At 35.1% G+C, this 22,718-nt stretch overlaps 1 protein-coding gene across 2 annotated transcripts; it reads right to left on the bottom strand.

Annotated features, from left to right (window-relative positions):
- Window positions 1-319: 319 nt before the first annotated feature.
- On the bottom strand, window positions 320-10,914 carry NIPSNAP3A (nipsnap homolog 3A). 2 transcript variants are annotated; one of them, XM_068974461.1, is made up of 6 exons: window positions 10,794-10,914; window positions 7,933-8,143; window positions 6,352-6,510; window positions 4,706-4,855; window positions 1,208-1,294; window positions 320-1,118 (listed from the first exon to the last, which is right to left on the bottom strand). In XM_068974461.1, exons 1-6 carry the CDS (start codon window positions 10,851-10,853, stop codon window positions 1,042-1,044), a joined length of 744 nt encoding a protein of 247 aa, XP_068830562.1. In that variant the 5' UTR covers window positions 10,854-10,914; the 3' UTR covers window positions 320-1,041. The 2 variants fall into 2 exon arrangements, with proteins under 2 accessions (XP_068830562.1, XP_068830563.1); XM_068974462.1 differs by lacking the exon at window positions 4,706-4,855.
- Between the last annotated feature and the right edge of the window lie 11,804 nt (window positions 10,915-22,718).

Here is a 22,718-nt window from a genome sequence, read left to right as displayed (position 1 = left end):
GAAGAAATTCTTTTAAGGTTACTGCTAAGTCGCTTCAGTCGTTTCCGACTCTCTGCCAGCCCATGGACTGCAGCTTACTGGGGCTCCTCCGTCCATGGGATTTTCCGGGCAAAGGTACTGGAGTGGGTTGCCATTTCCTTACTAGCAGGGCATTTACTTGAGGTGACTTAATGTTTACAATAAAGACAGTACATTATTATTGTCTCATTACCTTATGGCAATACAACAACAGCTCCAGAACTGAGGATAAAAATATAAAACACAATAAAAAGAATCAGATTGTATATGTAGACTTTTATTAGGGCAAACATTTCCATAAGCATAAATATCTCATTAAAACAGATGACCAAATATCTTTATTAAAAGTGATCCAAAATGAAGTAAAAATTAGTAAAACTGACTATAAATGAAGATACTGCAGCATATAAACCAATGATTCATCAATGATGCTTAATACCAGGACCTAATAACATTTTCCAAGTAAGTAATTAATGTGATAAACATTATTAATACAGATGACACAGATAACATTGTATTCTTCCATAGTAAAGAAATATGTTTAATATTTTTATGAACCCCATTTGGTATTATAAAATAAACCTGACTGGACAAAAACTTTTAAAATCGCAGAAAAATAGACATGATGAAAAAGGTAATAATGTATACAAATAATTTAAAGATATTATCATAGATATGGAAATGTAATAATCATTTGAATGTAAGAAAATGCTACAAAAGCAGAGGGTTATCAAAAGAGAGAATGAGAGATATTCTCAAACAAATGAAAAATCAAGATCTGGTAGTAAAGGCAAGTATTTTTAATATATGACAGATACTAAAATGTCAAGGGGAAAATGAACAGACTGTTTCCTGAAGTGGTAGTGACAATGGACAGATGTACCTTTTAAATATGCAAAGGACACAGCAAATTAACTTACCACCTCCTTCAAAATAAAGTGAGAATCTCTTGGTAGAATTTAAGCACCGATAGCAGATACATCTTATGACAGTTCATGAAATGCTCTGTATATCACTGGAAAACTATTTCAATGGTGAAAATGATGTAGGAATCAGAAGCATATTCTGTTGAGATTCAAGGAAGTTAACACTTTCCCGAACTGGAAATAAATTTGTAAGAAGGCATATAAAGTTATTGACTGAATCTGATTTGTTGTAAGAATAACTCATTCCTAGTGAAATAGCTTACCAGCTGCCACTACTCTGGGATCCTCATGAGACTGATGTCTCCCAGCTGCACGGCTGTCTGCACTCTCGTACCACCAAAGAACATGAACTGCAGAAATAAACCAGAAGTAGATGTTAAAGACTGTGGTGTTACTACCAATAAGAGTCAGAAACATTAAACAGAAACTAAAAGTCCTATTCTTTCAATCAAAATAGTGATTATCACAGGTAATGCTAAGTATGTTACTGATAAGACGTCAGAGGGGCCAGAGATTTGGGAGAGAAACTTATAACTAGTCAAACTAGTTTTGTAGATGAAGAAAGAAAAAGCTGGAAAAGAGAAGTAAAATAATGCAGCTAAAGACATAATTAGGCCAAGATCCAAATTGTCTGACTTCCTAATACATGTTAACTTTATTTTAAAAAAGCAAGATTATAAAAAAGTTGTGCTTACTATTGAATATTTGGGTGATAGAAAAAAAAAGTAGGATATTAAGTGTCTAAGGAAAAATTATATTAAGTGCATTTCCTTTAAAAAAAATGGGAGTAAAATCACATTAGGATCTTGCTGTATATTATGTTTAGTCTTAGTAACAGATTTTTAAAATATCAACAATTTGTAATTCCTCTGGAAATAACATTAATTTTTAATGGCTATGGGAATTCCTTCTTGTAACAACATTTCATCCCAACTCCTTATTAGTGGCCAATTAAATTATTTTCACTAATTCAATATTCTCTGAAATACTGGGAATATTCTTGTGCATAAATTTTTATAATATATACTATCTGTATAGGAAAATGAAGAGAAAGAGAAAGTATGAGCCATTTCTATACCACCCAGAACAAACTGTTTTAATACCTGGTGTAACTCTGTCCATAGTTATGCATATATATTTGTATTTACACACACACACACACACACACACACATGCGCATGCTTCTCTGGTGGCTTTGTGATAAAGAACCTGCCTGCCAAGGAAGGAGATGCAGGTTCAATCCTTGGGTCGGGAAGATCCCCTGGAGAAGGAAATGGCAACCCACTCCAGTATTCTTGCCTGGGAAATCCCATGGGCATGGTGGGCTACAGTCCATGGAGTTGCGAAAGAGTCAGACATGACTTAGCGACTAAACAATAACAATACATACAAACATGTATAAGAGTATATGTTTATAGTTATATATGACACATATTTATATATCTATTTATGTATCACATGTGTATTACACAAAGAAGGTCATACAACATTGTTTCCAAAGTTTCCTTACTATAAACAATGCTGATATAAACTTGATTAGAGCAGCAGTACATGTACATCTATGATAAGAACATTTACCACTAACATTTGTTGGGTGCTTGCTATGGTGCTGGGCCTGGTTTAAATTTTGCATGTGTTAACTCATTTAGTTTTCATAATAACCTTAGGGTCAGGTTATTATCACATTTGGATGAGGAAAATAAGTAAGGCACAATAAGGTTAAGTAACTCACTCAAGGTCATAGAGTTTTAATTGGTAGAGCTGGGATTCAAACCCAGGCAGTCTGGATCTGATTGTTTTCTTAATATAAACTAAAATTTAAACTGAGAGAAGCAAAAAGTATCTTATATACATATATACACACTTACAAATATACAGTGTATATATTATACACTATCCTCAAGAAGTGAAGTACTGATTTATACTCAGCATATTATATTATCATACTCCTAGTACACTGAGCATGAATTTAAGATTAAAAGATGTGTGTACACACATTTCAGTTTTTTTAAAAAAACAGTATTGTAAAAATAAAGTAAAATAATAAAAAAGTATACACATTCATTATAGTAAATTAGAGATTTAAAAAACCTTTAATCTGATCATTTAAATATGACTATTTTATGTCCTTTCAAATTTCCTTCTTGTAGAACTAAAAACATTCATGTTTCCTAGAATGTAGGCAAAAACAATTGAAATAGTAAAGCTTTTTATTTATATTTATATTGCCAAATTACTGGAGGAGGTTGAGCTTAAGCCTTGCAGTACAACAGTATTTGTTTTTCCCTGGCCCCTCTAATACTGTATCTTTAATACATTTTTATTAGGTAAAAAATGGCATCTTATTATTGTTTTAATCTGCATCTTCTTTAATATATATTAGTTGCCTATGTCATCTTGGCATAAGCTTTTCTTTTGGATTTTATTTATATATATATGTATATATATATATATATATACACACACACACACACACACACATATGTACACACACACACATATAAATGCACAAAATATGAGCCTTTGAATAATAAAATCATCAGTTGAGTCTTTTTTTTCTTCATAGTTTCTTCATTTGTTTTTGGCTTACAAATGTTGTTTTCACATATTAATAAATTTATCTATATTTTGTTTCAGTAATTCTATGAATTCAGTTTTTAACTGAGATCTATAATCCACCTTTGATTTTATTTTAGTGTATGGTATGAAATGGGCATTTAATAATTATCATAATTTTTCTCTTCTGTATTTCTCAACTGGGACAAACGTGTTTTCGCACAGTGCAACTTTTTTATTTCTTTTTTTACAATATATTATCAGAATTTGAATTTCTGGGGAATGATTAACTCAATTTCTGCATATGTTAGGTTTGAGGTGTCCATTAGACATGAGCAACTGGATATTATGGGTTTTCAAATATTTAAAAGTCTTAATCATTTATTCTTTCAGATAAACTTTATAAACATTTTCTGAGTTTGCCACAAAAAAAAACCCACTCAAATTCTGACTGGAGTATCTTTCAACTTTAAAAGTGATGTATCCCAAATAGATGTTTTTATTAAATAAATCAGTATGATATATATACTATGTGTATCTAAGTAGTGAGAGATTGGTTAATTTATTTCTTTGGGTTTGTCTGTGTTTTTAATATTATAATAACTATATATTACTTTTTACCCCAAAACAATCTCCCTACATCAGGTAATATTATTTTCAAAAAAATCACAAAAGGTACAAGCTTTCATGTATAAAATAAATAAGTTGTTAAGACAGTAAATTTTAAAAGTTTCCATCATAAGAAAAAAAATTTTGTAACTATGTGAGATGATAGATGTTAACTAAATTTATTGTGGTAATCATTTCATAATATATCCATACATCAGATCATTATTTCTACACCTTAAACTTATACAAGGTTATATGTCAATTATATTGCAATAAAACTAGAAAAAAATAGTAAAAGTACATTAAAAAAATGAACAGGTGATTTCTTGAGATTCCAGTTTTTAAAAATTTTATCATTTTGATATATCAGAGAAAAGAGCAGTTCAATATTTGAAAAAGGCTTCATAAGGTATTGATATTCTAAATAAGATTGAAAACAGGTTTACTTAACTCTTAAAATTACCAAAAAACTAATAATTTGGCAATAAAAAGTAAAAAACACTCAATAATGAGAACAGAAACAAACTGACCCAAGGAGCTTAACAGTAGATCAACAATATACTTTGTAATTTCATAGAAGAGATGGACAACTGTACCTCTGTTCAGTACTCCATATTCTGCATGGAACACTCCAACTAAGTTTGTGTAGCCTTGATTGACATGAGTATGAACTGCCCTTTTAAATGGGTCACCCCACAGAGCTGGCCCACCAGGTTTCATCTGAAAAGTAGCCAGTTCATAGACTCCTAGAATAGGGAGAAAAATATTTTACAGAACACATTCAAACAGTTTGTAGTCCTGTCTAGTTTGGTTCTGGTGAAAAGCTAATCTACATATATAGATTTGGAGGATCATACATATATACATGTTTATGTAGACATATGTATTAATAATTTGCACTGTTTTTCTGTGCTTTTATGTTTAGAAAGTTTTTGTTTCAGTTTCAGGGCGAGTTGTTTTAGCTTAATGTACAGAACAAAGAAAAAGGGACTAGAAGATACAGGTAAGTTATTATCTAAAATATTTTTAACCTATAAAATTAATAAAATAGTGAGAATTTATAACAGAATAGGACTTTTTAGCTGCCTGCATCTACACTTTCATAATAGAAATGAATAAGAAAGTATTTTCCAATTTCTTACAGCTCTACTCTTCTTTGCAACTTTCGCTACTTTTTTGCTTTATATAATTGCCTCCTATAGGTTTGCATTTCTACCAGCAACAGCAGGCAAACAATGGACCTCAGAGTTTTTGAGTGAAAATGAACCCTAAAGGAGATGCTTTTTATTATTTCTAAATATCCAGGTAAATACTTGAAAAGCATTTTACCTTTGGATAGAAGTATAGAGTGGATGGACAAAAAGAAACCACAGGACTGGTAGATTTGAGAAGTAGAGGAAAAACATGCAAGTTACTGAAGAATCATGAATAACACAGAGGAAGAGAACCAAGACTTGATATTATCTTTGAAGTCCAGTAGTTCATTTAGATGGTGCCAAAAGCTGAGGGGGATCTAGGCAGATAAGGATCTAAATAAGACTTTTCAATCTCTTGTAATCTAAAATGCACTATAGAGTTGGGAATAATGGGGGGAATAAAATATCATTTAAATTAGTTTATGCTTCTTCTAATCTGACCTTTGGTTAAAACTGGATTGAGGTAATAATTTCTTTAAGTCAGCAAGAAGTGAAATCAGGAAGAAGACAAATCTTTAGGAATTATTTTCAAACTGAGAAATAAGAAAGAGGAAGACACAAACGTTAGACTATAGTAATATAGCTTGGCAGTTTCAGTTAATTCATTCCCCCCAAACAGTCAATTTTATAAGCAAATTTATACTTAATGATTTGAGACTGATAGTGATTTATGGAAGATACTTTTAAAAGTTTATATTATTTTAAAATTATGATAAAATATCATACATTATCCCTCATTTACCCACATGTGTTCCTTGTTCCCAAGGCCCAAATTCTCAACTTTTAGTGACCATGTTAACTTTTTCTATAATACAGCTAAATTTTAAGCATCAGTACAATACTAATTTGGAAAAATACTTCATTATTTAATGCTCATTTTTAAAATTCAGAGCTCCAACTTATTTTTATCTCAACAATCAACATATATTCCTATATTAAGCAAAAGATTAACTTCATTTTTCCCATTAGAAGTTTAGTTTTTATAGTTTAAAATCTTAAGTAGTTTCTCCATCAAAGTTCAAAGTGAGTAAGACAGAAGGACTTACCTTCTTTTGGAGGTTTTACTAATTTGCACCATGGCACCAGATAAGTGATTTCACTCTCTTGTTTATCAATAAGAGCCAAATTTGGAATGAGAAATTGTTCTTGCCATTCCTTATCTTTGGCCAAGGCTTTCCGAACTTCAGTTCGATGAGCAAAATTGTCTATAGGAAGGAAGAAGAAAAATAAAAATGTTTGATTTAAAACTACCTCTACTTTTTCTGGGTTTCATTCAATTTTATAAACATTCATCAGGCCACATAAGAACTGTGCTATATTACTGGCAATACCAACATTGTTCCCAATTGTTCATGGTCTTAAATGGGAGCAGCAATGTAATCAATTGATGATTATGTCATACAGTAATGAGCTTTATATGCTCTATCCACTTAATAGGTAGTTGTGAGAGTTAGGTAAGTTATTGAATCTTTCTGTGTCTGTTTAACTCCAGGGCTGACGTGAGGATTAAATGAATTAGTACATGAAATGAGCTCAGCACAGCAGAGTGTTTGATACCTAGTGAGTGCTCAATATATGTTAACTATACTTACTAATTTTATTGAGGCATTTAAATTATAGTGCCAGTTTGGAAACATACTTTTTCTTTGTTAGTGATGATGGTGAAGAGTGGTCAGGTCAAAGTACAATTGAATTAAATTTAACATGAAGTTAAATTAACATGAAATGAAGTTAAGATTTGCTTTTCAGCCTCTCTGAACAAACAGCTTCTAAAGAAATAGTGCTCCTTCTCTTACTTGTCACCCATTCTTTTTTACCCAGTACTATAACCTCCATAGACTAGTATAATGACAGTGAATTCCTTGAAACTCTGGGGGCACAAAAAATCAAAAGTGGTCCTGAAAACAGAATTATTGAATCTTACAGGTGGATGAGTGGTTTGAAGTTAACTATCATCCCCTGAAAGTGAAAGTTGCTCAGTTGTGTCCGACTCGTTGTGACCCCATAGACCATAGAGTCCATGGAATTCTCCAGGCCAGAATACTGGAGTGGGTAGCTGTTTCCTTCTCCAAAGGATCTTCCCAATCCAGGGATCAAACCCAGTTCTCCTGCATTGCAGGTGGATTCTTTACCATCTGAGCCCACCAGGGAAGGCCAAGAATACTAGAGTGGGTAGCCTATCCCTTCTCCAGTGGATCTCCTGGATCCATGAATCCCCTATCAACTATTTCCCTAAAGTCCCTTAGATGTTTGAATGATTTTGGCTAAAACATTAATATCCAGATATAGCTTCAATATAAAGAAAAATAATTCTTTTCTTTATGACCTTAACCTACTTGGGTTCTTGCAATCACTGCTTTAAATTTTTCATAAAAAATCTTTACAATAAGTCAGTCTAAGCTTTTTTTTTAGAATTAAAGTTTAGTTCACAATATAAAGGTTCTAGTGATGGGCTGTTAGGTGTACTGTTGAGAAGAATAATCACTGAATTTATTTTTGGTATTGCTTTTTAAAAGTTTTACTTAACCTGTATGTTATTTAAAGTAACATAGATCCAAGAACTAAGTCTCATGTAATATCTAACAGAAAGGACATCTGTACTGAATGCTTAAGCTACTGGCTCATACCATACTTCCAAATATGAAACACTTTATTCACTCTGCCTCCAAATTCTACACTCCAGTATCCAACCAATTCAGAGTGAACTGTCCGAAGATGAATGTTTTTTTTAACATTTTCCAGGAATTCACTCATTTTTGAGGGCTTAAGATAATAGGTACGAAATTCATAGAATGTTCCATCGTATTGTCTGGGGCCTGTAGCAAAAGATGAACACACCTGAAAAGAGATGAGGAAAATTTAAATATTCTGGGAAATAAGGGTTTATAATATTATGACAACCAAATCTGAGTCTGGAAACAAGGGACACACATTAAATTTATAATCTGTTTGGACTTCTGCTGTCTTCTCTCCATAGAATTTTAGAGATATGTCAATAAAGATGCCCGCTTTTAAACATTCTATAGCTACTGTTTCCTAGGAGGAAGTCCACCATTAGTCACTTTTTCATGAGAAGTTGCTCACAGGAAAGCACTGGGGCACTTTCTTTACCAAAGGACTACAATTAGGATCCTAATAGTCTTTACAAATAGTTTATTACCTCTTATTTATCCAATATTTCATCTTTATTGAATAGTATATATGTTAGAGTTAAAACATTTAAAACAATTTCTAAATATACAGATATTTTGGCTAGCACAATGAAAATGTGTTTACTGGAAAAAATTCATATTTTAAAGGTTCCTAAAACAATGGAAATTCCTGGTCAGATCAAAGTATTTTTTAAATCCAGTGAAGTATACCACTGGTCAAAAATAGGACAGGAGTTTAACTAATGTAATAGGAAACTATGACCTAGTCAATTGTATTGTAATACGGTGATACCTGGGTAAACCCGAGAAAAAGAAAAAAAAAATCAGTGTCAGAATTGTGTGAATAGTTACTAGGTTTTAATTACAGATGCAATCTGCAGAAGGGCATTTAATCCACCCAATTATAGCAGGTTGATGTAAATATCAGTTAAGAACCATTAGTTACTTCTATAATAGTCATATGCTCACAATGTAAATTTCTAATTTGGTTCTATGAGTGAACTTAACTTTCAGTAGGAAATGCTTTGTGTATTGTATGTGTTTGTGTGTATATATAGGTATATACAAATACATACTATATATATATATATATATACACACACAAATATACACACACACTCATATTCTAGTTTACATATCCATCCTATTTAAGTTTTGTTAGCATGTGCACATTTCCTGAAGTTGATTATACCAGAATTATCTATTAAAATAGTTTAGGTACTTATAAAGCTATTGATGAATTTTGGCCTTATTTTGACTACCTGATATGTCAAAGAAAGCAGTACGCTTCATGCTGTGACATATATTTTGTTTACTGAACACAATAATACATATATTTTACTTAACGGTGTATAAGGCTTACTTACAATCTCTTTTGAGGTCATTCCAAGTCTATGATGAGTCATATTCTTATTGCCCAATTGACTATGCTTGCCATCAAAAATAAGTGCAGCTGGCCCTGTTTTTGGCAGATGTTCTTTTGGTAGCAAACTTTACTAACACAATGTTAAGCAAATAAAAGCTGCCTACTACTTATAGTTTAAAACTATTATAAATAAAATATATCAGATATCAGAAAATGGATCAATGGAGTAGGTGTAACAACTTTTCAGGGAATTCTTATTTGGAGATCAAAATATGTGATGAACGCACACATTTTACTATCACTGGCAGAAGAAATATACAATAGGAAAGCTCAGGGAAAGGTTAACAGCTAGGGGTATGTGATCATTTTTGGAGATCAAAATATGTGATGAACAGCACACATTTTACTATCACTGGCAGAAGAAATATACAATAGGAAAGCTCCAGGAAACGTTAACAGCTAGGGGCATGTGATTTGTGAGAAGTCATGAAGTGATTTTTGTTGCAAGGCCACTAGAACTGCAGGGAGAGGAATCATGAGTGCTTCCTTTTCTTTAAATTAGGGCTCATTCTCCTTAGTAGTGACTTCCAATTCATTTATAAGAGAACATCTGGTTGACATTTAATAACGTCAAAGTACAGAATAAAATTCTAAGGACTAATTCTTGATCCTGCCCCAGTAGAGAGAATCAGAATGAAGGCTGAATGTTAATCTCGGGTGAAGGAGCCATCAGTGGTTTCTCTTTAGTCTCTACCAGAAAGTCAGTTTGAGAAGGAAGTAAAAGCCTGAATATCAAAAGGAAAAATCTCTAGGTTAGATTCACAGAATAGGCCAATCCCTGACAGTTAAAGCTGAATCACAATGATCTATTTTGTACATTTCTCATCCAGATTAAATGAAGTTGTCATCATATCTGCTACGAGGTTCCTGACAGTGGCTGACTCGGGCACCAACCTCTGGAGATAGTGACAGCTGGGCAGATGCTCCACCACCCGACCCTGGGCCCTCTCTTTAAGGTTCTCTGCCTGCAAAATGCTGGGAGGTTGCGTATTTCATTTAAAAGGGGGAGAATTGTTCTGTTGCTCCTTCAGTCTGGAGGGGCTTGTCAAAACATAGTAAGAGAGGCGTCTGGACCAGTGCCTAGTTCAGGCCCCAAATGCGGCAACAGCAACCTCGCGGGTCCGCAAAGACGCAGCAGCTGGCGCTTCAGGCGAGTCCTCACGACCAACGGGCACCTAGACTAGGCGACCCTGGCAGTGGGTCTTCTCTTAATGGCACCCTTCCTCCTTCCGCGCGTCCCAGGGACCCCGCCTCCGGATTCCGAGACTTGCTAGAACTTCTGGTGCAGCACCACGAGGGCTGGTCTGGGACCACTGACGCATGCGCGGCCGCGCTCTACCCCTTGCAGACGCCCCCGCCCTCTGCTCCCCTCCCCCAGGAAACGTTTTGGGCGGGTCCCGGCAGCCGGTACCTGAGGCGCCGTTATTGGAGCAGCTAGGGCCCTAGTCAGGCTCCTTCGGAGGGCAAGCATGGTGCGGCTTCAAGCGCTGAGAAGAGCAGCGGCCGGCACTCTTCCTTGAATTCCTCCTCTTGTGTCTTCCTGACTGGCAGGGAGCAGCGCCTGCACAACTGCGGGAGGCCGGCTCTGGGCGGGTCGGCTCCTCCTCCTGAGCGGGTAGGGGGTGGGGCTGACCGCCGCGGCAGCCCGGCGTTCGCCAAGAGCTGAGCTTCGGAAGTGTTTGTTGTCCGCTCTGGCCCTCTCCGTTTGTTCTCTAAAAGGTTCTTATCCTCAGCGTCAGAAGTGATATTATAGTTAGCAGAATGTTGACGTCCTCGTTCCTATACCACCTGTCTGGGCCCATCACCTCGTCTCCTCGCGCGCCTGCGTACAATTAATTCGTAAAAGCGCGCGTGTGGAACGTGAGTGTGTGACCAGGGAGCCATCACTCCCCCCCCGCCCCGCCCCAGGGAATTTTCCTTCCTCGTCAGTACCCACAGCGTGAAGTTGTAAGGCTCCAGATAATTTACATTGTATTTTTCAGGAGCTCGGAGGAATGGGGGTACCGAGCTAGTTATGAACAATTCAAAGATAAACATACGTTGTTAAAATTCTGTAACCCTTAAAAGTAAAACCTCTGGTCTAGTCTTCCCTATCCCTGATTATTGCTCACTAGAAGAACTACCTTCTAACATTTCGAGCTTTTTCTTCTAACGCCTGTTTCTGTCTTTTAAAATAATAGGTATATTCTGCTGTTTTTTTTTTTTTTTAATTTTTTTCCTTTTCTGTTTAGATAGCATCTTTTGACTCTCTATGGAAGAAGAGAATTTACGTCTCTAGTATAGCACTGCCTGTCCCCAACTAATTTCCCTTCCTGAACCTAATAATGTTTACGCTAAAAAATCAATTAATTGATTACATCATTAATTTAGATCATTTACATCATATTAAGACTTCCCCGGTGGCTCAGATGGTAAAGCGTCGGCCTACAATGTGGGAGACCCAGATTCGATCCCTGGGTTGGGAATATCCTCTGGAGAAGGAAATGGCAACCCACTCCAGTACTCTTGCCTGGAAAATCCCATGGACCGGAGGAGCGTTGTAGGCTACAGTCCATGGGGTTGCAGAGTCGGACAGGACTGAGCGACTTCACTTTCACTTTTCAATGCTGATGTTATTCTTGCTAATAGTTACATTATTGCAAACATTAGTGTAATATTTCTTACATTTTATCAGGACTAGTGGGGTTAGTTGTGCCTTGTGCAATGACTTGAATCATTCCTTCAGAGGAAAGGATGCTTTTACAAAACAAAGCATTATCTGTGCCCAGACTGGATCTTTATGTTTAATTTTCTTAGACCTCCTTCCCCTACGCTGTAATTAACAATTCATTCCCTCATTCAACCTGTATTAATTAAATTTCCTCTATGCTGACTGACTTAGATAGCATAATGAGAAGGAGAGACATTACTTTGCCAACAAAGGTCGGTCTAGTCAAGGCTATGGTTTTTCCAGTAGTCATGTATGGATGTGAGAGTTGGACTGTGAAGAAGGCTGACCGCTGAAGAATTGATGCTTTTGAACTGTGGTGTTGGAGAAGACTCTTGAGAGTCCCTTGGACTGCAGGGAGATCCAACCAGTCCATTCTGAAGGAGATCAGCCCTGGGATTTCTTTGGAGGGAATGATGCTGAAGCTGAAACTCCAGTACTTTGGCCACCTCATGCGAAGGTGACTTATTGGAAAAGACTCTGATGCTGGGAGGGACTTGGGGCAGGGGGAAAAGGGGACGACAGAGGATGAGATGACTGGATGGCATCACAGACTCGATGGACGTGAGTCTGAGTGAACTCCATGAGTTGGTGATGGACAGGGAGGCCTGGCGTGCTGCAGTTCATGGGGTTGCAAAGAGTCGGACATGACTGAGTGACTGAATTGAACTGAACTGAGAGTATCATCATTAACTGCATCTAACTGAGAGCAAGATAGAGGAAATCTCCAATATTTCTAAGTGGAAAATGCTTACAAGATAGGAGTAAAATTTATGGCTACAACTTAGAATTAGATAAACATTGTTAAATACTGTTAGGGGTCACCTGTTTAGTTTCTCACAGATTTTAATTATCCTCAAAGTGTTATAGTTAAACTTTTATCTAAATGGTAAGATTTTGAGAGATAAATAATTTCCTCAGGTTCGTTGCTGCCAAGTGCTAAGTGGCCCAGCCAGTACCGCTTTTAATTACTGCTCATCTGGTTCAGTGAGTGTGAAAGTGCATTTTTTACACTGTACATAATAAATAGTTATCGGTTAAAGGGTGGAAGAAATTATATGAGGTGGGTAAAGGCAACAGTCCACTTGATCATGTCTCTACTTGGTTTTGTCCAAAGGTCAAGCTCATCACATCTGCGAAAGGAAGTGGCAGAGGTGGATTCAACACTAGCCCAGCTGCATAGGAGGGCAGTAGCTTTACATGTAAACTCCAGATACTTGAACTCTGGTGATGTCCCTGGTAAGTACTTTGTGCTACATTCTGTGGTCACTAGGTGGTGGTATAAGGTGGTTTCTTTCTTTAGGCCTTGCATAGTGTGAGCTATTTTTGTTTCTTTTGAGTTCCTGTAACTTAACTTATGGGTATTTAGAGTGGAGTTCTCTCAGTTCTTCTCTTTTGTCATAAGATATTATGTACTGAAGAGAACGCCTTCAGTAAAGATGAATTACTTTAAAAACTTTTATGAGTTGCTTTATTATAAATATAAATAATGGTAACAAAGTAACAAATTTTCATTCAGTGTTTGTTAGCAAATACGGTGTTCATATCGGTGAATATGTATTAAGCACTTGTGTGTTGAGTATTAAATTAAGTGCTTTGGGGAAGGAAGAAGACTGGATGCCTTTTATTGAGCTTGTCAATTTCTTAATGTTTCTGTATCAGTCTCTCTGCTGCTAGCATTCTTAGACTAAGCAGCAGGAAAGACTTTGTGAAAAGCTCAAAATTACATATAATGTGAATTTAGTTAACATTTCTATTAATAAATTGTTTTTATTACTAAAACATGTAAACATGAGTTTAATGTATTATATACATCCCTCTTTAGAAATCCTTAATTAATTGACTTTAAGTTTTGCATTTGAAAGTGAATTCTAGTGCCAATGACCTTTAAAAGCTCTCAATAAAAAAGCAATTATTTCCTAAGATAGGTTTTGCAAGTCTATTGCTTTGAATAATCCTTGGGCCTCACAACTGCAGTTGGGGGAAAAACTGCAGTTGGGAAAGGGGAGGTATTTCTGGACCTTTTGCTACTTGTTTCGGATTTTTATTACAAAATATGGGTGACTTCTTTCCTGTGTATGTGTTAGTCGCTTAGTCGTGTCTGACTTTTTTGTGACCCAATGTACTGTAGCCCGCCTGGCTCCTCTGTCCATGGAATTCTCTAGGCAACAATACTGGAGTAGGTTGCCATTTCTTTCTCCAGGGGATCTTTTTGCCGCAAGGATCAAACCCGGGTTCCTGCATTGCAGCTGTCTGAGCTACTATACCTGTTATCTTTAGGCACTAGTGTGCTTAGTTTGTGACACATATTTTTCCCCAAGAAATTCCTCTTTCAGATGAATATGCATTATCTGACACTCTCCAATATAATTCTGTTCACCTTTGCAAGTTGTCATGGACACCTACTAGTTGAGTAATCAACACACTTTTTAATCTGTTTTAGCTTTACTTGACCATCTTTAATTGCTCTTGCAGCATTTTTATAATTTTTTATTTTTAAAATTTATTCTCAACATTGTGTTGAGGGCTAAAGCATTAATGTAAGAGGCTTGTAGGGTATATCCAAACCCAGGGGACCTGTTGTTTATTTTGCACCTTTTCAAGTCCTTCAGGATACAGTCTAAGATTTTCCCAAGCACACTTTATGATTGAAGCTCATATATCCCTCTATCTCTTATGACAGTTGACAGACTCATAGCTTATGGGAAATGAGCACTACTTGGGATTAAAATTTTTCCTGAAAAAAATGTAAATTGACTTCTCAAGATAGCTTAATAATATTACTGAAGTTGGCTTCATATTCAAGATGACTTTCATCTTATATAGATGCTGAATATTAAGAAATAGGGTTCCCAGTTTCCCCACTGCCTTGATGTCTCAGAAACTTCCATTCAGCACACACACACATACACACACAAAACTAAAAATAGTGAAAAGTCATAACTTTAGAGGCTGCTTCAATATAATTCCTGTTCATAGTGTTTTCCTTTGAATAGTAATCCTGAGCCTGTAAGTGATTTGGAATGGGGTCTGTTGGTAGATTCATATGACTAGAGTCTCATTTGTGATTAGCTTTTCAGTGGGAGCTAGGCCCTCATTTGGTTGACCCTCTTTCCTATCTAGCTCCCTTTCTTGTTTTTAAGGAGATTTTAATGAACATTGATTATTCTCAAATCTTATGTTGTATACCTGTCACTCTTTCTTTCAAAGAATGTTGGTGATACCTATTTCACAGACAAGAGAACATTAGATTCTAATGTACCTTATATTACATAGAAAGTGAAGTCGCTCAGTTGTGTCCAACTCTTGGCGACCCCATGGACTGTAGCCTACCAGGCTCCTCTGTCCATTGGATTCTCCAGGCGAAAGTACTGGAGTAGATTGCCATTTCCTTCTCCAGGGGATCTTCCCAACCCAGGGATCAAACCCGGGTCTCCCACATTGTAGACAAACGCTTTACCGTCTGAGCTGTTATATTACATCTTTTACTTATTTCTTTTTTAATTATTCTTTTTCATTTCACCTTGTGAGGTTGATTTTCCATTTTTAGAGTAAAACAAAAACAGCAAACAAGAAGCTCAAAGAAGCCAAGTGACTGCCAAGGGGTAACAGAATGAGTAGTTTAGAGATGGCTTACCCATTTTAATTGCTCTCTCATAATCCAGTGTTATAGAATATGTAACTTATTCTTTCCCATATTGGTATGATTATTTTATAAAGAATGCTTCAATAAATAACTATATTGGTCATATACTGTAAGTGGAATTAGTGAGTCAATTTCATATTTTTTTGTTGATTTTTAAATTGATTTATACTCTCACTGGCAGTGAATAGGATTTCCTCTCTCCATATTCTTGACAATTCTTGTTAAGTGTTTAATATTTTTGTATCTTTTGGCTGAGAAATATCTTATTAATTCAATTTACATTTTTCTGATTTCATGTGAATTAAGCATCTTCTCATAATTTTGTATGTCATGCCATTTTCTTTTCTTTTGGGTCCCTGTTTATATCCTCTGCCCTATTTTTTGTTATGTTGTTTATATTAGTAATTTGATAACTTAAAGAAAAAAAAGTCTGCATACTAATCCTCTTTTGGTGTATTTGTTACTGACATAATCTTCCATTTGTGCTAGTATTTAAATCTTCTTAATGATGCATTTTTGCCATATAGATATTTCTTAATTAGTCATTTCTTATGTTTTAGTAATTTCTTGTGTCTTTTTTGGACTCATATACTTTAGGGAGAAAGGAGATATATTTTTCCTATCCCTGTGTATGAAGACATTTTCCTATAATACTTTACAGTTTTGCTTTGGTGTTAAGGTATTTGATTTATCTCAAATGTATTTTGCTCACAGTGTGAGATGGAGGTTTAATTTGATTTTTATTTTTCCCTTTGATATTAGTAGTCTGTTACCAAAGCATAATTTATTAAATACTTCATTCATTCCCTACAGAAATACCATGTTTTTAGGGTATAAACTTCTACATTGTCCAGGCCATTTTTGAATACCCTATTTCTTTGATGTATTTTTCTTTACTTATACTAAAGCAGTGCTATCTGAATTATTATAGCTTTATCATCCATCTTGACATTTGATACAGTAAATTTATATTTTTTATTCTTACATTGTCTTGGCTATTCTTGATCTTTACTATTCAAGTTGAATTTAGGGGTAAACTTCAGAAAATAAAAAAATTCTAAATTTCATTTTAATTGAAATTATACTAACTTTATAGAGAAATCTGGGATGAATTGACATAGTTATTCTTAAATTTCTTAACATGAACAAAATGAAGCTCCCAATTTGTGGGAGGTGTTATTATATGTGCTTTAATGAAGAGTAATACTTTTCCTCAAAAATTTCTTATATAGCTTTCATAGATTTATTTGTGAGAATTTACTTTTGTTGGTATTGTAAGATGATTTTCAAAGTGTATTTTCTAACCAGTTGTAACTGCTGCACAGAACACTATTGAACTTTGTGTATTGATCATGTACTTAGCAACCTTGCTAGTTTTAAATTTTAAGATTTTCCTTTCATAGATTTTTTTCTAGTGAGAAAACTTTATTTTCATAAAATAATGAAAATTTTTGTTTCTTGTTTTCCAATATTCATACCCTCTTTCCTTCCCTCTTCCTCCCCTCTCTCCTGCCCTTGCTTCCCGCTTCCTTCCAATTTTTCTTTCTTTCCTTCTTTGCTTCCTCCCTTTCTCCTTTCCTTCTCTCTCTCTCTCTAACTGGGTAGGATTTCTATGCAATGTTGAGTTTGTTTGGAACTTTAAGGGAACTTGTTAGTTATAAATTTTTTAATAAATATTCTTTATTAGGTTAAAGAAATTTTCTTGTTTTTAGTTTGCTCAATTTTTAATTTTTAAAAATTTGTGAATGCCCATTAAATTTTATCAAGACTTTTCCTGAGTTTGCTAAAATCATTTGTTTTTATTCTTTAGTTGATATTGTGGTGAACTGCAGTAACATATTTTTATAATGTTAAGACTTCTTTGGTAGTCTTACCTTCCAGTTATAAATCCTACTTGGATGTTAGATATTATTATTTTGAATGTTGTTAGATTCTGTTTGCTAGTATTTTGTATAGAGTTTTTCTGTCTATGTTTGTAAGTGAGATTGGCGCTTAAGTTTTCCTTTCTCATATTGTCCCTGTTCAGTTTCCATTTCAATGTTATTTTAGACTTATAGAAATGGCTTAGGGAAATGGGTTGGGCCTGGTTAAAGTTTTAAACTACTGATTTGGCTTTACCTGTTTTAGATTTTTTCATTTCTTCTTTTTATAAATCTTTGAGTTGGTTTCTTAGTGTATTAATTTTCAATCTTTCTTATTTTCCAATATATTTATTTAAAATTATAAAATGTTTTTATCTCACCAATTTTGATAGTCCTATTAAGTAATAAATATGTTGAAATTTTCATCATTTTTTAAACATATAAAATATGTTTTAAAATTTCCACATTTAAAACACATTTTGGGGGTTTCTCTTTTCAACATTGATTCCTAATATTACATTATGGCTATAGATTGTGGTTTGAATGATATTACTTGTTAGATATTTATTGAGACTTTCTTTCCTAATGCATACGTTTTATAAACATTTTTTTGGATTTGAAAACATTCTTTACAGTTTACAAAGTTACACACACAAACATATACATACATGTATGATTGCCATAGTTTTTTAAGATGCTTGACTCAACACAATTTCTAATATCTCAGCAATTTTCCTAAGTAGTACCAAGCACCTTATTTTTATCTCTTATTTCTAATCCCTCTCATTATATCTCAGGTTTCATTTTTATCTTGTTTTTATGTTCCCCATTTTTGAGCATTCTCTCTCTCTCTTACTATTTCATATAGTGACAGTTTGGATCCACTCACATATTTACTAATTTCTTTGTTTACTATTACTTTTTCATTTTGTTCCTTTCATCCAGAAACAGTTTCTTTCTTTCTAGAGTTGTCTTTATGGAAAAATCTTTTAGTGTTTTTTTTTTTTTAATAAAAATGTCTTTATTTTGTCTTTTCTGTTGAAAGATGGTTAAATTTAGTATAGAATTATAGGTTTTTGGTTTTGCTTGAATAATTTGAACTTATTATTTCATTGACTTTGGGCCTCTATTTTCACTGATGTCATTAAAAATTTTTTTTCCCACTATGGTTTATTACATGATATTGAATATAATTCCATGTGTTGTACTGTAGGACCTTGTTATTTACTTATTTTATGTATAAAGGCTTATATCTGCTAATCTCAAACTCCTAATTTATCCCTCCTCCACTCCCTTTGCCCTTTGGTAACCATAAGTTTATTTTCTATGTGTGTAAATCTATTTCTGTTTTAAAGTAAGTTCATTCATATCATATTTTATATTCCACATACAATTCATATCATCTGGTATTTGTCTTTCTTTGTATGATTTACTTCACCTAGTGTGATAATCTCTGGGTCCATCCATGTTGCTGTAAATGGCATTATTTCATTCTTTTTTATGGCTGAGTAGTATTCCAGTGTGTGTGTGTGTGTGTGTGTGTGTGTGTGTGTGTGTGTGTGTGGGCACATGCCACATCTTCTTTATCTGCTTATCTCTCCATGAACATTGAGGTTGCTTCTATGTCTTGGCTTTTGTGAATAGTGCTGCTATAAACATTGGGGTGCATCTACACTGATTTCATTTTATTTTCTTCTTAATTTTGAAACATTTGAGAAAAATAGATGTTATATGATATTCAGTTCAGTTCAGTTCAGTCGCTCAGTTGTGTCCGACTCTTTGCGATCCCATGAATTGCAGCATGCCAGGCCTCCTTGTCCATCACCATCTCCCAGAGTTCACTCAAAATCACGTCCATCAAGTCAGTGATGCCATCCAGCCGTCTCATCCTCTGTCGTCCCCTTCTCCTCCTGCCCCCAATCCCTCCCAGCATCAGAGTCTTTTCCAATAAGTCAACTCTTTGCATGAGGTGGCCAAAGTACTGGAGTTTCAGCTTTAGCATCATTCCTTCCAAAGAACACCCAGGACTGATCTCCTTTAGAATGGACTGGTTGGATCTCCTTGCAGTCCAAGGGACTCTCAAGAGTTTTCTCGAACACCACAGTTCAGAAGCATCAGTTCTTCGGCGCTCAGCTTTCTTCACAGTCCAACTCTCACATCCATACATGACTACAGGAAAAACCATAGCCTTGACTAGAGGGACCTTTGTTGGCTAAGCAATGTCTCTGCTTTTGAATATGCTATCCAGGTTGGTCATAACTTTCCTTCCAAGGAGTAAGCGTCTTTAAATTTTATGGCTGCAGTCACCATCTGCAGTGATTTTGGAGCCCCCAAAAATAAAGTCTGACACTGTTTCCATTGTTTCCCCATCTATTTCCCATGAAGTGATGGGGCCAGATGTCATGATCTTAGTTTTCTGAATGTTGAGCTTTAAGCCAACTTTTTCACTCGCTTCTTTCACATTTATCAAGAGGCTTTTTATTTCCTCTTCACTTTCTGCCATCAGGGTGGTGTCATCTGCATATCTGAGGTTACTGATATTTCTCCGGGCAATCTTGATTCCAGCTTGTGCTTCTTTCAGTCCAGCGTTTCTCATGAGGTACTCTGCATAGAAGTTAAATAAGCAGGGTGACAATATACAGCCTTGATGTACTCCTTTTCCTATTTGGAACCAGTCTGTTGTTCCATGTCCAGTTCTAACTGTTGCTTCCCGACCTGCATATAGGTTTCTCAAGAGGCAGGTCAGGTGGTCTAGTATTCACATCTCTTTCAGAATTTTCCACAGTTTATTGTGATCCACACAGTCAAAGACTTTGGCATAGTCAATAAAGCAAAAATAGATGTTTATTACATGATATTAAAATATAATGAGATCATTCATTATTAAGAACAGACTATTTCATTTTTTAAAAAAGTGCTATAAATATTCTATGTGGAAAGCATCATGACATTCTTAGGTGAACTTTTGTGGACCCTTTTAGACCCTCATTTTCTATTACATTATGTTTAATTATAAATGTGCTTATGCATTTATTATGGGCTTCCCTGGTGGCTCAGCTGGTAAAGAATCTGCCTGCGATACAGGAGACCTGGGTTCAATACCTGGGTTGGGAAGATCCCCTGGTGAAGGGAACGGCTACTCACTTTAGTATTCTGGTCTGGAGAATTCCATGGACTGTATGAACATGCGGTTGCAAAAAGTCAGACACGACTGAGTGATTTCACTTTTGTTTTATGCATTTATTATGTATTATCTGTAATCACCTTTCCTTTATTATAAACATTATTACATATTCTACAAACATTGATCAAAACTACTTTTTACAAATTTTAGATTTTGAAATTTAAATGTGCCAGGCAAATCATACTGTAAAAACTTATACTGTATTTTATGTACAAAAAAAAGAGGAAAGTATCTTGTGTAGCATCTATACTGAGAACTTATTCAAGGGATTATCTATTGTCTTCTTTACAGTATCTTTTTATACTGTAAAGAAAGTAAGTCTGTATTTCATAATTTGATATCTTTGAGAAGAGATTTAAGACAAATGCTAATGCTGTCATATGTATTGAAACAATGCAGTTTTGCACACACTTTAAACTTCTGCAAATCATTGTCTTGACTTCAGATGATTTCACGATTAGAGTAAGACAACTAGTTTTACAATGTGATAAATTATGCTAGCCTAGCCCAAAGCTAAGAAATATAGAGCACAAGGATTCTTAAAGTCTATTTTGCCTTGTGCCTTTATATAATTATTTTGATATTTGTCTCTTTTCCTATGCCAGAAAGTTGGGAGGGGTAGGGGAGGGTGGCTTATGTTCTTGAACTTTACACTACTGTATGAAAAAAATCTAAGACATTAAACACATAGATATCCAAGTCTGTGTGCATTTATTTCTTATGAAGACACTATTTCTATCTGAAACAGGGTAAGTGTGATACATAGACTTTGTCATGTAATTGTTGATTGATTTATTTCGATAGTTTGTTTCATTTGTTCTTCAGTTTTGAGTTGTACAGTTATCTTTCAAAATGCTTTGAAATTCAGACCTTTTGATCAGAAGCATAAGATTTATTTTTAATAGTCCTTTTATCACTAATACCAATAGTGTTCATCGTATCAAGTAATGTCTCATTCTCCATTTTTATATAATATTGTGTATTGCGTGCGTGTTTAGTCACTCAGTTGTGTCTGACTCTTTGTGACCCCAAGGACTGCAGCCTGCCAGGCTCCTCTGTCCATGGGGATTCTTCAGGTAAGAATACTGGAATGGGTTGCCATGCCCTCCTTCAGAGGATCTTCCCAACCAAGGGATCCAACCCAGGTCTCCCGCCCTGCAGGCAGACTTTTTACCATCCCGAGCCACCATATTTCAGCATACATATTAAAACTTATATTCTCTAATCACCTGAATCATTATTATAATACAGCCACTGTTAATGTATGTGGTCTTTAACCTATAGTGCCTTCACATTTGTAATCATTGTTTGTGTCACATCTGTTATAGGAAAATTAATAGCATAGAAAAAAATAGTTTACTCAATTTACCGTGTTTGAATGAACATCAACTTCTTAATTTTTAAGTCAAGTTCTAGACCAGAAAATTTCTGAGAAATATGAAAGTGAAAGTGAAGTCGCTCAGGCATGTCCGACCGTTTGCAACCCCATGGACTGTAGCCCACCAGGCTCCTCCGTCCATGGGATTTTCCAGGCAAGAGTACTGGAGTGGGTTGACATTTCCTTCTCCAGAGGATCTTCCTGACCCAGGGATTGAACCCGGGTCTCCCACACTGTAGGCAGACGCTTTACCATCTGAGCCACCAGGGAAGTCCTGAATGATTATGTAAATTGATTGTTTTAAGAATAGCAGTGTTATTGAATGATTATCGTGTGAATATATAGTAGTGGCATCTAAAATTTTGTGGAATTGCAGAATAAATGCTGTAGAAAGAATGAGCTTTCTCTTGTTAAGGTGTGTACAATCTGATATTCTTGGGGAGTCAAAATTACTGAAGAGCACGTGAAGGAGTATGGCAAACAACACATCATGGCAAACAACACATCATGCCAAAAAGTTTGCTGTTTTCTTTTCCCTTATTACCTTTAGCCTAATTCT

Source organism: Capricornis sumatraensis, chromosome 6, assembly GCF_032405125.1.
Source record: "Capricornis sumatraensis isolate serow.1 chromosome 6, serow.2, whole genome shotgun sequence".
In the NCBI taxonomy this organism is placed as follows: Eukaryota; Metazoa; Chordata; class Mammalia; order Artiodactyla; family Bovidae; genus Capricornis; species Capricornis sumatraensis.
Note: the sequence above shows the minus strand (reverse complement) of the source record. Positions and strands in the feature narration are given on the sequence as shown.